At 36.2% G+C, this 18,057-nt stretch overlaps 2 protein-coding genes across 7 annotated transcripts in view; one reads left to right on the top strand and one right to left on the bottom strand.

Moving 5' to 3' along the window:
- The window catches only part of CENPP (centromere protein P), a 220,403-nt gene that overhangs the window by 118,026 nt on the left and 84,320 nt on the right, over positions 1-18,057 (bottom strand). The gene's annotated exons all lie outside the window — the stretch shown is intronic.
- On the top strand, positions 7,104-14,651 carry OMD (osteomodulin). The gene is made up of 3 exons (XM_006209215.4): positions 7,104-7,357; positions 12,612-13,569; positions 14,104-14,651. Exons 2-3 carry the CDS (start codon positions 12,630-12,632, stop codon positions 14,430-14,432), a joined length of 1,269 nt encoding a protein of 422 aa, XP_006209277.1. The 5' UTR covers positions 7,104-7,357; positions 12,612-12,629; the 3' UTR covers positions 14,433-14,651.

The raw sequence follows: 18,057 nt of genomic DNA, 5'->3' as shown, positions 1-18,057 counted from the left end.
AAAATTAAAGCAAGCAACCAAAACTGCATTAAAGTTTTCTACCAAAATCCCATTTTATGGTAAACATAAAATACTACCCACTTGAAACTCATAAAGTTTGGAACCAGATGAATTACTACAACTTACTGGGTTTATTAAGAAATTCAAGGTAGAAAAAACAAATCTTGGTGACCACCTATTCTCATTTCCTCCCAAATACTATAATAAAAAAGGATCACTGAATTCATGAAACAAAAGTAATACTTTTAGAAACACTAAAACTAAAGCTTTACTTTAAAAAAATCACTTTTGTTCCTCCTTAAACTTTTGCATTATTTTTCTTTCCTTCGTAATTCCATCTTTTGGTAAAAGAATTGTCTTACATTGGCTTTCATGACTTCTCCGCTTACACGGTCCTTAACTTACTGCACTGCCGTAATAATTCTCCTGAATTTATTTTCCCCAAATTGTATGTATAAATGATACGAAACAGTAACAGGTGGTATATAAAGAACATTTCAGACGTTCTTCCAAATGCCTTACTTGCATTTATTCATTTAACCCTCACAGTGGCCCTAGTAGGCAGCTCCCTTTACTCATGCCTGGTTTTGGAGGTGTGGAAATTGGAAAACAAACATTCAATACCTCTTGGCCTATCTGGGATTTGAACCCAGCAGCCTAGCTCGATGTTTTTAACCACGATGACACACTAATTTTTCAGTCAGTGATCATCCTTATAAAACAGTGTACAGTGCCTCCTCCTTGAGATTCTCTGCTTACTTGGCTTCCACACATCATATGTTTTGGGTTGCTCGTCAGCAGCTAGTGTTCCCCGATACTCTTTTAGCCTTATCTTTCTGTCCCCTGGCAATCTCACCCATTTCTAAGCATTTGACCATAACCTCTCAGGTGAAGCCTCTGAAATCCATCTTTCAAAAGTGGGCCTTGCTGGACAGTAATAAACTCTTAAAAGCAAACCCAAACACTTGGAGCCATAAAATTCAATCAAAATCAACATCATAATTTCTTTTAAACCCACACTGACACTCTTGACTTTTTCCTTCCCCTAGGCTTTCTGGTTTTAAACTTTACAGAGGCTGAAAGAGGCTGAAACATAGAGACAAACTAGGCCAAGGGGCAAAAGCATGTGCCACGTCCAGCTTTAAACACAGGGCACAATCATATGAATTCATGATATTAAAACTTGCAGTTGGAGTGCTGGAGATTTCCCTTTTATTAGGGAAAATTTACAAAAGAAGCAAATGCAGACAAAGCAATATAATAATTTTTATGTACTTCTCACTTAGTTTTAAAAATTCTCAACTTATAGCTAGTCACATTCACTCACACCCTCACTGCTATTATTATTTTTGATGACAGCTTTATTGGGATATAATTCATATACCATACAGTTCACAATTTAAAGTATACAGTTCAATGGTTTTTAATGTATTCAGGGTTAGAAGCCATTACCGCAATCAACTTCAGAACATTTTCATCACTCCAGAAAGAAACCCTGTCCCCGTTAAAGTCACTCCTCATTTACTCCCAGCCCTAGGTAACTGCAAATCCATTCTGTTTCAATGGATTTGCCTATTCTGGACATTTCATATAAATGGAATCATGAGGTCTTTTGTGACTGGCTTCTTCCACTTAGCATAATGTTTTCAAGGTTCATTCATGTTGTAGCAAGCATGTCAGTACTCCACTCCTTTTTATTGCCAACTAATCTTCCACTGTATGGATGGACCACATTTATTCATCCATTTATCAGCTGATGGACATAAACACATGTTGTTTTCACTTTTTGGCTATTTTTTATTTTATCCATCCTAGAGAATGTGAAGTAGTCCTTCACTGTGACTTTGACTTGCATTTTCCTGATGACTAATGATGTTGAGCATCTTTTACTGTGTTTACTGACCATTTTGTTATCTTTGGAGAACCATCTATTCAGATCCTTCACTCATTTAAGAATATTATTGGGCTGTATAAGTTCTTTATCTATTCTAGACACAAATTCTTTATCAGACTTATGATTTGCAAAATTTTTCTCCCTTGTTTGGATTTTTTTTCCTCTTTCTTTCCCCTTTCTTGGTGATATCTTTGGCATAGAAAAAAATTTAAATTTTCATGATATCCAATTGATCTATTTTCCCATTTGTCTCTTGCGCTTTTAGTGTCACATCTAAGAAATTGTTGCCTAATCCAAGGTCATGAAGACTGATACTATGTTTCCTTCTAAAACCTTAATAGTACGAGCTTTAACACTTAGGTCTTGGTTTCCATTCTGAGTAAATTTTAGCATGTGATCCAGTTGTCTTAGCATGTTTTTTCAAAGCTGATCAAGACATAAAAGATTTCTATCACTCCAGAAGGTTCTTCCATGCCCCTTCCCAATTCACACTCCCATTTTTGTCCAGCAAACATCCAGTCACTCACTCACTCCACCAAATACTCATCCCAGAACCTTGCCAGCAACAGTATAACCCTCTAATAAAAATTTTCTCAATAACTGTTAACCTGAATAAACATAAGTAGCAGGAATTCTGCTTCCTGGATCCACACATCCCATCCTCCCCTTCAGCACAAAAGAACACATTTCCACTAATTTGGCAAAGGGAAATGCATTTTATCACCCCTTCCTGGGTCTGAAAATGCCATTGCTTTGTACTGAGTCCCAGTCAGTGCAAAAAAAAAAAAAAGTTGAATGGATTATATAGACAACTACTTTTTAATTGCATATATTATCTTGGAACTTTACTCTGTGAGGGTAGAGAGTACTGGCTGCTCCATCTGCCTCTCAGTGCTCCCTTGGTCTCTGCCAACTGTGGCTGGCAGTGTGCGGGTCTTTTTAAATTCTTCTCTCTATACCTCCTTATTTGATGAGAGTTCTATGATGTCTCCTAATTTTGCTACCATGTGGCTTATTGATCTGAAATGTACTTTCATCTCCTGTGATTTAGAGCTAACTGGGAAAAATACAAACCCACAGCCCCGCTATCTGGATCATAAGGATTAGCAAAATGTTTTTTGTGTGTGTGTGTGTGTGTGCAAAATGTCTTTTTGAAATAAGAACTACTCCCACAAAAACAGTTAGAAAGAAAGTAAAATATCACTTGCACTTGATTTGTATGTATCTGAAAAACCCAACTGAAAAATGGTGACACACAGTCACATGTATAACTAACAAAAGACTGGTATCCATAATACATTAAAAAAAAAACCCTAAAAATCAATAAGAAAAAGACAAATAACAATAGAAAAACGAGCAAAAAACATTAACAGGTATACCTCAGAAGAGAAAATCCAAATGGCTGAAACACATTTGAAAAGATTATTCAAACTCTTTAGTAATTAGGGAAATGGAAATTAAAATTGCAAGCAATACCACTATATACTTAACCTATCGAACTGGGGAAAAAGTTAGATAATGCCAAGTATTAACGACATCTAAAAACAACTGTAGCCTTTCCTTCCCTTCACCTTCACTCACTTAGCAGTGAGACACGTGGCTCCCCCAGTCACCACACAGTTACATAACCATTCCATTCCAGGATGCATGACAGCAGTGCCAGAACTACTGACCTGTACCACTGAGCTCATTCACTTTGTCTCTACTTTGCACCACCAACACATGTTTACTTTCTGTCTTCCTCTTCCATGACAACAGGGACTTTTACTGCTGAGTCCTCAGCACCTAAAACTGCCTTGAACAAAATAGGTGCTCAACAAATAATAGCTGAGTGAGTAAGTGAATGAAAAATTTTTATGGTGTATTACCGTAATTACCAGGTCTCAGTTGGACCTTTCCTCACCAGCACTAGTCATTTGGCTCTGAGATACTGTATCTACTTCAATCAAATCAAATTTAGACTTCTCCTTCTCTCCCTAATTGCTACAGTTATAACCACCAACTGAAACAGTGAGTTATGACAGTCACTTGAAGTTTCTATTTTTTCCTCTAAGGCCTGACTTGACCGCCACTCTCCACTCCTCCCACCTCCTGCCAACCTAAACCTCTTGGACACCGTCAATGCTGTCTAAATTTCCTAGTCACTTTTGATTCTGAGTGTTCTAGCTATCTGTTGACAAATATTTCATTTTTTAGGAACAAGAACAACATAATCACTGTCACAGAGTTAAATGAAGAATTAAATAAAAGTTAAGTGGCTAATTTGAAGTTAATCTTTCAGAAGAATTGTGAGGGCAATCCCTATCCAATTACCCAGGACATATTTCACAGAACTAGAACAAATCATAATAAAATTTATATGGAACCATCAAAGACCTAGAATTGCTAAAGCATTACTGAAGAGAAAGAAAGAGGCTGGAGGAATAACTCTCCCAGACTTCAGACAATACTATAGAGCTACAGTCATCAAGACAGCATGGTATTGGTACCAAAACAGACATATAGACCAATGGAACAGAATAGAGAGCCCAGAAATGAACCCACAAACTTTTGGTCAACTCATCTTCAACAAAGGAGGCAAGAATATACAATGGAATAAAGACAGTCTCTTCAGCAAATGGTGTTGGGAAAACTGGACAGCAGCATGTAAAACAATGAAGCTAGAACACACCCTCACACCATATATAAAAATCAACTCAAAATGGATTAAAGACTTAGACATAAGACAAGATACAATAAACCTCCTAGAGGAAAACATAGGCAAAACATTATCTGACATACATTTCAAAAATTTTCTCCTAGAAGAAATAAAAGCAAGAATAAACAAATGGGACCTAATGAAACTCACAAGCTTCTGCAGAGCAAAGGAAACTAGAAATAAAACAAGAAGAAAACCTATGGAATGGGAGAAAATTTTTGCAAGTGAAACCGACAAAGGCTTGATCTCCAAAATATATAAGCAGCTCATATGACTCAATAAGAAAAAAATAAACAACCCAATCCAAAAATGGGCAGAAGACCTAAACAAGCAATTCTTCAAGGAAGACATACAAATGATCAAAAAGCACATGAAAAAATGTTCAATATCACTAATTATCAGAGAAATGCAAATCAAAACTACAATGAGGTATCACCTCACACCAGTCAGAATGGCTGTCATTCAAAAATCCAAAAATGACAAATGCTGGAGAGGCTGTGGAGAAAGGGGAATGCAGTTTGGTGCAGCCACTATGGAAAACAGTGTGGAGATTCCTCAAAAGACTAGGAATAGACTTACCATATGACCCAGGAATCCCACTCCTTGGCTTGTATCCAGAAGGAAATCTACGTCAGGATGACACCTGCACTCCAATGTTCATAGCAACACTATTTACAATAGTCAAAACATGGAAACAGCCTAAATGTCCATCAACAGGTGACTGGATAAAGAAGATGTGGTATATTTATACAATGGAATACTACTCAGCCATAAAAACCGACAACATAATGCCATTTGCAGCAACATGGATGCTCCTGGAGAATGTCATTCTAAGTGAAGTAAGCCAGAAAGAGAAAGAAAAATACCATATGAGATCGCTCATATGTGGAATCTAAAAAACAGAAACAAACAAACAAACAAAAACAAAGCATAAATACAGGACAGAAATAGACTCATGGACAGAGAATACAGACTTGTGGTTACCAGGAGGGTAGAGGGTGGGAAGGGATAGACTGGGATTTCAAAATTGTAGAATAGATAAACAAGATTACACTTCATAGCACAGGGAAATATACACAAAATGTTATGATAAATCACAGAGAAAAAAATGTGACAATGAGTGTGCATATATCCATGTATGACTGAAAAATTGTGCTGAACACTGGAATTTGACACAATATTGTAAAATGATTATAAATCAATAAAAAATGTTAAAAAAATTTCCTAGTCACTTTTGACTCTGAGTGTTCTAGCTATCTGTTGATAAATATTTCACTTTTTAGGAAAAAGAACAACATAATCACTGCCACAAGTTCAAATCACAGAGTTAAATGAAGAATTAAATAAAAGTTAAGTGGCTAATTTGAAGCTAATCTTTCAAAAGAATTGTGAGGGCATGTAGACTAATTTTTAGAAAAAGTACACAGGTTTGCTCTGTTTTCCTCAGTGTGGAAGCCTGAGGTTTAAGAATAAACACTAATACGAAACACATGGAAAAGATCAGTAACAAAATGCAATCCTGGCCCAAACACAGTCTGCCACGTTTTACATACCAGTGTCTCAGATAATAGACAAGATTTTCACAATATTGCCAAAACATCACTTGAAACACTGTACATTTTTTAAAAATCTGAAGCATAATAAAAAAAAAACTTGTGAGCTCTTTGTAAAGATCTAAGGGAAAATACTATTTTGATGAAAGAAAAACAAATTCCAGGATTCACTTTACCTTATTAGTCTGCACAAGCTTGAAAGACTCTCCCAAAGAATGCACTCAAAGTTCACTTCCAAGAGCTACAAGTTAACTCTCTGTTTATAATATGAAAAGATTAGTACGAAAATACAGCATTTAAGTAGTTAACTGATACTCTTCAAGAGACAGCTCAGTGAAATGAGTAAATTTATTATATCAGCCAAATATAGGTATAATGGTTGATCAACAGTAGTCCCTAGCTCTATCTTATTCAATACTATAAAATTATTTTTTTTAACTACTAAAAACAGGCAAATGTACCTTCTGAGTGATTTCCGTAACTAAGAGGTTAATGTTATTAGAAGGCATGCTAGTGGGTATACATGGAAGGTGAAAAAGGAGACAGCTGATAGAGAAGAAGGTATACTTCTTTGTGTGGAAAAGCAATATATTTCATCTGTGTCGCCACTGACAATGCATTTCATTTTAACAATAAACTAGATATGAAATGATGTATGTTTCTAATCCTGGTTCCTTCTCTTAATAAAGGTAAACACTGGTATGAACACAAGATATCAGAAAACCAAGGTCTCAAGATAACTCTGAGTTCCACCTTAAATTGCCAAGACACTGAGTTCTGTGTTACAGTGGACCTTAATTTGAAGAATTCTTTGGCATGAAAATGAAAATAAAAACAGTAATCAGTACATGCTGTTTCATTTAGTCCTGTTTGCCTTTCATATTAGAGGAAATTCCTGCTGCACCTCAAACCAAAATTAAAGGGAAAAGAAAGACGTAGGCCGCATAAATCTGACCAAGAACACAAGCATTTTAATTTGAGTCCACAAGGTCTGGGATAGTGAAAAGAAATATATAATTTTAATTCAAGTCAAGTGTTTTCCAAGCAGATTATATTTGCTTAAATTGCTATAGTAATTCAAGGGACAGCCCTGCCTGGACACACAGTTACTGTGGATTTTTAAGAGACTCAGTTTAAAAATTTAGGAATTTCTGATTCATTTACAGGATTTGCAAATTCATCAACCCTTGAAAACTAAAGCAAACTCAACAGGTATGATGATAAAATAATTTTCAATTTTTTTAAAGAAAATATTCCTACTGTTAAAAATAAAGTATATTTGATTTGCTTAACATTAAAATAGATTGTAGCCATCATAAATGCACAATTTTTGGAAGCAATATTTGGTAAAAGCTACATTTAAATCTGATTAGCCAAGATATTCAGGGAAAGAAGTAATATAGTGGTTTTAATTTTCTAACTTAAGATTTACCCAATAATCTTTGTTTAGATTTTTTTTTATTTTGAATGAAAGATTCTCAGGTTAATGGAATAATTTTCTGTTTCTCTCTCTCTCTCTCAACTTTAAATTACAACAACAAAATAGCAAATGCCTTTGAGCCATACATCTGAGCAATGCTAGAGATTTCAGTTGTAGACAAGATGGGTATTTCTACAGATAACACTAGAAATTTTCTCAAATTTCTCTACTGACCAAATCCCTGATATTATAATGGTTCTGCCTCTTTCTCAGAGAGAAAATACAAATACTCTATCTAGCCCTGAAGGATCTAGTTTCTTGAGTTTCAGGTAATTAAGATTTAAATCTATTATGGCTAAAAATAATTTTGAGACTTTCATATTTTTAAGAGCAAAAGGGTCTTACTTTCTTAGGTCTTGGTTGTAATAGTGAAGTTTAATTTTACAAAGTTAAATTTAAAACTGCTTTGGAAAAAATTCTGAATCATATAGTAACACTTGGTTTCTTATTTTTTAGTTTCTATGGTATACCAATAAAACAATTAGGTCTTTAAAAATAACAAAATGCTATGGAGATTTCCAAATACTTTAAACTTTCCAGAGTGAAGTTCCATCTCATTTTGATTAGAAATTTAAATTAGGACTTTCTTGATGAAAGCATAAGTGCTTTTTTCCAGGTAAGAGAAATGTTATGACACAGAAACTTTTTAAGCTATAATGTGAAAAATTTACGTTAATGGATAATTATTAAAAACTAGTAAAATATTTTACTTTGCTTTAAATTTCCTTTTTCACATTAGTTATTAAATTTCCTTTTTCACATTTGTTATTCAAACAAGGTAACAGGAAAGCGAATACAGTACATTGTGATGGAGAAATAAGATAAAAGAACAGTCACGTTCTGACTGTTCATTTAGAGGAATCACTGTGGTGAAATTAACACCTAGAAATCATTAACATTAGTAGTGATGTAATCTATAGCTTAATAATTCAATCATTCATCCAACAAATCTTTGGGCACTTACTGTGCACAGTGTTAGACTCTGTCAAAAATGAGAGGTCAGGAACTGACAGTGAGTTTATGTTTTGCTCTGAGTTATCCCATAGGAAATGAGGCATAAATTATAGAACATAAGAAGCAGGAGTAATAAAAATATGCTTAGTAAATGGCTGGGAAGAGACCAGCTGAATGAAAAACTGGGCTAAAAAGAAACAGATCATTTTAACAGGGATATTTATGAGGGTGAAGCCAAAGAGAAAGAGAAGAGAAAATTAATGGGCAGATCAATGGAGATAGGGTGGGAGTCAGGCCAGAAAACCACACTTAGTCAAAAGGGAGTGGGGCACAGTTGAGCTACAGGTGAAGGTCCTCAATGGATGAGGACAATGAGGGTGAGTACAGATTTAGAAGAGAAAATGTCTTCAGGGAAAGACCTTTCTTCTTAGGTGACCAAGAAGACCAAAAGCAGATAATACTAAGAAACTCTTTACTTTCAGAGAGACCCCATCATGCGGTCTTGATTGCACGGCAAAGGTATGCAATTAAGTGCTGAACCAAAAGGTCTCCTTTTTCCCCAATAATTTTTCATAATTGTTGAATAGCAGGGTCATGACTAAATTCTCAAATATAAGGTTACTAACTGATAATTACTGATGTTCTTAACACAAGGATAAAATGCAGAGTTCTGATGAGCAATGCTCTTTTCAGAGTTCAACTGTGTTAACAGCTCTGACAGCCGCTATGTAGCCAGATCCCATGTAGCTGCATGTCTGCCTCTTTGCTTCTACTTTTATCTTCCGGGGGCACAGAAAACCTACAGAAGCCCAAATCCATGGCACTGTACTTTAAATGAAGTATGACAAGTACTTTTTAAAAAGTTAATATGCCATAACATAACTATAAATTTAATATATAAATATTATCAACTAGAGAGTGATATATATAGAATGTCTATACCCATTCCTGCTAATCTCCCAAAATCTTGGCCAAATGATGTCTGCAAAGATCTCCCTGTCTCCTCCAAGCAGGGTTAAGCCACTGGGTCCCACACTACTGGTGTCTCTGCTATAAACCGTATTTCCCTCTGCCTGAGAATATGGTTCACTGTGTTGTCTCTCTCTTGTCCACTAAACTATATGCTCTTTATAGAAGGGACCATGTCTTCATGTCTTCTTCATTCTGTGTTCCCCATCAAGCACAGCGCCTCATCCCCAAACTTCAAGACAATCGTTAACTAAGTAACCCACTCAAACTAAATCACTAGTAATATTTGTAAGGGGCTTTACTAACCATGTTCACACACAACTCTGGTACAGCGTCACTAACTACAGCAGATAAAGAGCACTGCCAATCACACCCACTGGGAGCTCCCCAGCCCCGGGTCTGGGTCAGCCAGCGCTGAACGCTGCCCTTTGGATTGAGACCACACCTTTTCACTTCTCCCCCCAGGACCCTATCTTACCCCATGCACAAACACTGCGCTGTGAAGATCATGGCTCGATTATAGCAATGAGTGAAACGAGGTGTTCATTCTCAGAGTGCAAATTCCTGAGGTCACAATTCAGTCCTCCAGGTTCTGGTCCAGATTGGCTGTAACAGTCTTATTTTGTTCCTTCAACAGTTAACCACCAGTTCCCAAACATTTCATCTTTTATTGCTTACATGTTTTTGCTCATCTCTTCTATCTGCAAATCTTCTCTACTTCCCTCTGTGAGAACCCTCATATTCCTTCAAAGTCTAATTCAAATGCCATGTCCTCCATGAATTCCACAGATAAGAAGGAACAGTGGATGAAGTTTATTTATATTTGCAAAAGAAAACTACAAATTCAAAATCACAATGTTTAAAAAGACCAAACCATGACTATTTTGGTATTTTTCCATAGGTAGGGATAAGATTAAATAGAAGAAAATATATTAAGAGTAAATGATTGTCTATCCTGTTTTCCTGTGAAAAAGGAAGAAAGGTCAGCATCTAAACCCAAAGGGGAATAAGGTGTTAGAGGCTTGTGTAGGAGAAAGGAAAAAGAAATGAACTAAGGACATATCACTTGACAGCACTTGAGTGGTCATGGCTTTAAAGTGGGACCAGCTGGCACGGCCCTGTTTTCTCTCATTGTATTCAGCTGCATGAGTCAGGCCATGCGCAGTAACCAGGGCTGCACTTGAGCAGTAACCAGGGCTGCACTTTACCACAAGTATGAGTATGAGGATACAAGGGTCTAGCAAATTTAGGGCATGTGCAAAGGAGTGATGGCTGTGATGCACGATGTGATCTAGGTTGGTAAGAACCTACTGGGATGTATGGATGAGGGGCAGTGAAAAAACAGGAGGATCAATATATTTTAGGTCCCACTGAAACTGAACAATTACTGCAGTTGGAGTTACTACATGAAGTAAGTTATAAAAAGTGGTTAGCATGTGAAACAGCTGCAGATTGCAGCATCAGTAATGACAAGGCCCATCGTGCAGGTGCACTGGATGGAATGGTGCAGAAGACTGGAGGAAATGACATTAGAGAAAAAAAAAAGACCAAGGATCTCTGCCTCTACTTGAATAACTACTTCAAATCACAAATATGCACAATATTTACATTCTACATTTTTCAGTAGAGTTTCTGGTAAGAAACAAGAAACTAAGATATTAGGATCTAGAGCAGTCTTTCTCAAATGGGACTCTATCAAAGAAAATGATTTAAGTAACTAATTTTTCAATTATCCCAATGATGATAGTTTAGCACCATTCTAGGTGAACAGAAGGTAAATCATTTAATGACATACAATAATGTGTTAGGACATTAATTCTCTCACGAAACCCTGGATGAGAAGGGTAGAGAAAAATGGCCTCAGAAATTAACAGGTTTTTTTTTTTTTAACTTTTTCCCAAATAACATACGTATTCCATCTGGATCACTTTCCAATTTGCCAAGCACTTCTTCTACATGCATATCTCAGATGTGTTTATGACCCTAACAATGACCAGGTGGGATAAGCGGTTAAGAAACTACAATTCTCGTTTTACTGATGAGGCCAGAGGCAGACAAGTGAGGTGACTGTCATAAATGATAGGACTGAAATGAAGATTTTTAGGCTCCTCCTCCAGTACACACAATCCACCACTCACTATAACTTCCAAGTTTCAGCAGAACTAGTGTTAATTGTCTTCCTCGAGCTAAGGACTCCCTCCTTTACAACTTTACCCCACACATACCCTCCTACTCACTGTATTACATGTCTCTCTGATTCTCCATGAGGAGATAGGACAGTGTTTTTAATATCTGTATATCTATAACTTAATTCAAAAATATTAGTGGGAAGAAGCTAGAAGGGCAACAAGAAAAAATGCAAAGAAGAGCCAAATAGAAACTCAGACTTTGTAGAATGTAAATATTGTGTGTATTTGTTATTTGAAGTAGTTATTTAAGTAGAGTCAGAGATGAAATAATTGGATTCTGGAAATTATTTCACAGGGAAAACTTGAAGTCATAGTTAGGCTTGGACAGAAAACACTAAGAGGAAACATGATAGCTATTTTTAATATCTCAAGTTTTCACATAAAAGGGAGTGTTCCATTTCCTTCCAAAGAGCAGAAGAAAACAGAAGTTGCAGGGGGAAAATCTGGGTTAATATTAAGAATCTCCTAAATAACTAAAACATAGGGTCTCTTTTCTCATAGGGAGGGAACATCACTGAAGGGCCAAGTAGCCAGTGAGAACACCCAGCATTTACAGTGGAAAGAGCTCTCAGCTTTAGGGTACAGAGATGTCATGCTATGACTGTAAATCTTAGTCTAGTAAGCAAGACAGATCGAGATTCTCTTAAAAGATGGTTATAGTCTGGTTCACAGCAATATGTGACTTTTAAAAAACACCACCTTACTGGTACTTAGACATTAATTTTGGTCTGAGCATCACCCACAAATTATGGACATTTCAATATATTTCAATGCAGACATAGATATTATGCATTTTGTATGTCAATTTATTCAAGAATTATTCTAAGTTTCACTCCCTTTTCCTACAATATATTCCCTTTTTGCCTTGCAATAGGACAATAAAAGAAAGAACATGGGCTTTTTAAGTCCACTATGTGTCCTCTTCTTCTTCCTTGGAGTTGAAGTATATTGCCAATATGAAAGTTATCAATGGGATGATGATTACGAGCAAGAAGTAGATGATGTCTACCAACCAGAATTCCCATTTCGTCAAAATGTAGACTATGGAGTTCCATTTCATCAGCCTATGTCAGGCTGTGCCAGCGAATGCTCCTGTCCACTTAACTTTCCATCATCGATGTACTGTGACAATCGTAAACTCAGGACTATCCCAAATATTCCAGCATACATTCAACAGGTCTATCTTCAGTTCAATGAAATTGAGGCTGTGACTTCAGATTCCTTCGTCAATGCCACTCATCTTAAAGAAATCAACCTCAGCCACAACAAAATTAAATCTCAAAAGATTGATCATGGTGTGTTTGCTAAACTGTCGAATCTACTACAACTTCACCTACAGCATAACAATTTAGAAGAATTTCCAACTCTTCTTCCTAAGTCTTTGGAAAGGATTCTTCTTGGTTACAATGAGATCTCCAGAGTGCAGACAAATGCCGTGGATGCGCTAGTAAACTTGACCATGCTTGATCTCTGTTATAATCAAATTGAGGATTCTACGTTACAAGGAAGAATCTTCTCCAAAATGGAAAACCTCATGCAGCTCAACCTATGTAATAACAGATTAGAATCGATGCCTCCTGGTTTGCCTTCTTCACTTATGTATCTGTCTTTAGAAAATAATTCAATATCTTCTATACCAGAAAAGTACTTCAATGGACTTCCAAAACTTCATGCTCTAAGAATGTCACACAACAAACTACAAGACATCCCATATAATATTTTTAATCTTTCCAACCTTATAGAGCTCAATGTTGGACACAACAAGCTGAAGCAAGCATTCTATATTCCAAGAAATTTAGAACATCTATACCTAGAAAATAATGAAATTGAAAGTATGTAAAATTTCATTGTTTTTAAAGAACAAATCTTTAAAAATCTGTGCTTTACACATTGCTGAAAATAGTTGCTTTGAATCAGGCTAAGGAAATAGCAGAGATAGGCCCCTAGAGAAAACTGTACTCTACAGTTTATAATCTTTTCTATTAAGTGTTATCACTTTGAATTTGAGGATTAGTACTGTAGAGTATATGAAGAAATGTGAGATCCTGAGTGGTGGAACTTTAGGTGATTTTCTCTTTTCTTTTTGAGGTTGTTCCTACTAAGAATTTGTTACTTAAATTATGTATTTAATATGCAAATAATTATTTTATAGCCAATGAAGCCATCATTTATTTTGACAATATAAAACTCATTTATAGTTTCACCTTCATTTTATTATTTGATTACTGTAAAAAAAATAATTAAAGCTAATTCTACTTACAAGTGTTTTAGTTAATAAAACTATACCCCATAAACATTTAAGTAAAATCCACTGTAGGCTTATGGAAGTAATACAGTAAGATTAATTTTTAATTTGTATTTTTCAGATCTCAATGTCACAGTGATGTGCCCAACTGTTGACCTGCTATATTACCACCATTTAACATACATTCGTGTGGACCAAAATAAGCTAAAAGAGCCAGTAAGCTCATACATTTTCCTCTGCTTCCCTCATTTACACAGTATTTATTATGGTGAACAGAGAAGCGCTGATGGTCAAACAATACAACTGAAGACCCAAGTTTACAGGAGATTTCCAGATGATTCTGAGAGTGAAGATCACGATGATCATCACGAAGGCCCGGGAGAAGAAGAGATAGAAGAAAACGCTGACCCTCATTATTATGGAAGTCAAGAATGGCAAGAAACTATATAGGTATACATTTATGACTTCACCTAATCTTATTATTCAATATAAATTTAACTAAATGTGCATAGCTCATATTATATATGGAATTGTGTATCTGTATAAGATCAAATTGAATTTAGGTTGTTGATAACATCTGCATCATTACATAAGAATAGAACTTACTCAAAATGATCAAAGTCTTTAGAAATGTAAATTAGAATGACTAGTGGGAATCAAACATTACACTTCAAGTATAAAACTATCATCATGTTGAGAAAAAAGCAAGTATGGCATTTCTACTAAGAGTAATCTTTCTGAGAATGATGAAAGAAGTAGCATTAGAAGCTAAGAACTGTTAAGACTCACTATGAGCATTTCGTGTATAAATACTAGGAGGCTCCATTAATGTAACAGGCAGCCATTCATTTAAGGAATAGACTATTTTCTTTGATACGATCTCTAGAAAAGCTTTCACACTGTATTTGAGATATCATCACCATGACATCCACCTCCCTGGCCCTACCACTTACAGCGTAGAATGATATTTCTGACTTCAGAAGAAGTGTGGTTTACTAAGGATCTAAGGCACACAAATTCATAAAATCAACTAGTATTGTTTTTCTCTCAGAGCACCAAAGCAACAAAAATTTAAACCCTGCATTTGGATAACTAAAAACGCCAAATCATCAGAATTCGTATTCTAGCAAATTTCACCAATTGTACAAAACAATGTTTTCTGTGTTCCATTTAAACTGGAATTTAAATTTTATAAATTAAATTTTCATAGTAAATTCACTAGAGGAAGGTTTTAGTTACATAAAGACTTGCTAATAAATAACTGCTTTGTTTGCAAGGTTAAGTTAATGATAGCACAAGAAAGAATGTCGACATTATTAAATACTTCTATTTTCCTAGCACAATATATTAGAAACGCATATCAGCCAATGTTTATAAAACAATGCTAAAGTCGAACAGAGTTCCTTTGAAATTTGAATGGCAGGCTTTGATGTCTTCTTTAAAGCCTTAAAAATCACACATTAGTTAAAGAGTTTTAAGTATGCCTTATAATGAAGATGATCTAACTTCTATGGTGAACTTTCTTGATTTACCAGGTTAACATCTCACAGGATTCCTCAGATAAGGAAAAAACACAAATCTGGGACTCCCTACACAGGGAGCCCCCAGAACGAACAGTAACAATTTAAACAGTCTGCAAACAGACCAGACAGGTAAAACTATATTTTAGAAGCAGTTTTCTACTGGTGAGTCTATTTTACTGGAGACACAGTTTAAAATGAAGCCTCTAATGCTCTTCACATCTTTGAGTAGGTTATTAGCAAAGGGTAGAAACAGAAAAGCCACCTGACCTCAGCGACAAGCTCAACAATCCGAATGAACACAAACAACACTCCATTTATTCATTTAATTAACATTCATCAAGTCATTCGGCATGCCGGGCTTGGCAATGAGAAGTCAAACAGAATACGTAAGTAGACCTCACACCAGGTGTGAGGGTAAAGGTAAGACAAAATGCTAGTGATATGGGTAAAGCGCATTGTTAAAAGCGGGAAAAAATTTTAAGCATCACCTCTCCCTTTAAGAAAAATTTTTTAAGTAGGGTTATAAATTTAAACATTTATTATGAGCCAGTATGTGGAAAATACTGTGGGTGCTGTAGGAGATAAGAAAGAGAAGATTATTTGTTACCCAGAACAATTTAAAATTTAATGAGGAGCCGTCAGGGAAATGCAAATCAAAACCACAATGAGATACCCCTTCACACTCACAGGATGGCTATAATCAAAAAGACCAATTATGAGTGTCAGTGAGGAGGTGCGGAAAGTAAGATCTACTCGGGAGGAAGTCAGATGGTGCAGCCGCTTTGGAAAGCAGTCTGGCAGTTCTTCAAAAGGTTAGTTACGTATGATGCAGTAACTCCAACCCAGATACAGACCCAAGAGAACTGACACGTACATTCACACAAAAATGTGTACACAAATGCTCACAGCAGCAGCATCCATTAATAGCCAAAAAGTGGAAACCGCCCAAATGTCCTTCAGCTGATGAAAAGATAAACAAAATGTGATATATCCACACAATGGAATCTCATTTAATCAAAAGAAGTAATGAAGGACCGACACATGCTACCACATGGATGAACCACGAAAATACGCTAGTGGAAAATCAGTCACAGAAGACCACCTATTGTATGATTCCACTCACATGAAATGTCTAGAACAGGCAAATCTACAGATTATTGGCTGCCTGGGGTTGGGGAGCACGATAATAGAGGGAAAGTGGAGAATGACTAATAATGGATAGAGGATTCTTGTTGGGTGATTAAAATATTCCAAACTGACTGATGATTGTGCAAGTCTGAAAATACTAAAAACTATTGAATTGTACACTTTAAAAGAGTGAATTGTGTGAGATGTAAACTATCTCAATAAAGCTGTTATTAAAAATTTAACAAAGAAAATAATATCTAATAACTCATTTTAACACAAGAAAGAAAGAAAGAAAATGTGGCAGTAACTGAAATATGATGGGAACACAGATACACTAAGTTTACTTCTGGCCAGGATGTGGTGAAGCAGCTGAAGGCTTTAAGTAAGAGGGAGGACCTTGATGTATGAGTAGGAGCTGACTGGCAAGAGTGGAGAAAACTAGCTTCTGACGTGGGAACTCGAGATTAATATAAAGATGTGCTAATTACTAACTTCACCTCCTGCACGGTTAAAATCCTCTGATTTTCAGAGTTCTGGAGCTTCTATTTTTACCTCTTCCTAAATTGATTACAGAAGATAAATTTTAATCTTCAAAGAACAGGCTTAGTGAAGGATGAAACGACACAATATAGCAGTTCGTAACAAGGAATTTGAAATCATATCCCTGAGTAGAAAGCCTGACTTCACACTTGTAACTAGGCAAGATGACTCTGAGTAAGTTACTTCCTGAAGCCTCCTTTTCTGCATTTCTATAAGGAAGGTGGTTCTTGCAGGGCTCTTATAAGGACAAGTAGAAATAGCAGACATCCTAAAGCATTTATCAAATGGCATGTCAGTGATCAGTTATAAGCATCCTCCAAGCAGTAAACATTATCGCAGCATATCCAGCCCAGCGGCCCACTGCATCTATGTGCCCCCAGCTGTCAGCTGCGTTTTGCATGCCTTGGTGCTGTCTCAGGGACCTCCCCCACCCAGAAAGGAATCAGCACTTTCAGGATCCTTTCAAGATTCTACTTGTACAAAAGATGAGTAATCAAGAGAGGCTTTACTAAAAGTTTCATTAAGGAGAGAGAGGAGGGAGCTTAAACCATATACCCACAATGACATACTCCATGTCACTGTTTGATGGTGTAGCTTTCCAAAGCACCTCTAGCAGGCCTACAAGTGTAGGGAGCAGGCACAAGGCACTTGGATGCCTGGCTCCTCCGGCCAGAATAAGGTCAAACTCTGTCTATTAGGAAGAAGAGGTCAACCCTGCTCCCCTTTATAAGCACATCATAAAATATCCTCCAGCTGCAGGGCTCTGTAAGGAGGCAGGTTAACAGCCATCTTTTGTTACTCAAAAATGCCCTGAGGAATTCATACCTACTCCAAGTATTTCCTATTAAAAACAAAACAAAATAACCACCAATGGTCTCCCTAGG

This window comes from Vicugna pacos, chromosome 4, assembly GCF_048564905.1.
Source record: "Vicugna pacos chromosome 4, VicPac4, whole genome shotgun sequence".
In the NCBI taxonomy this organism is placed as follows: domain Eukaryota; kingdom Metazoa; phylum Chordata; class Mammalia; order Artiodactyla; family Camelidae; genus Vicugna; species Vicugna pacos.
The sequence above is the reverse complement of the archived record's forward strand: the minus strand, read 5'-3'. Positions and strand labels throughout refer to the sequence as shown.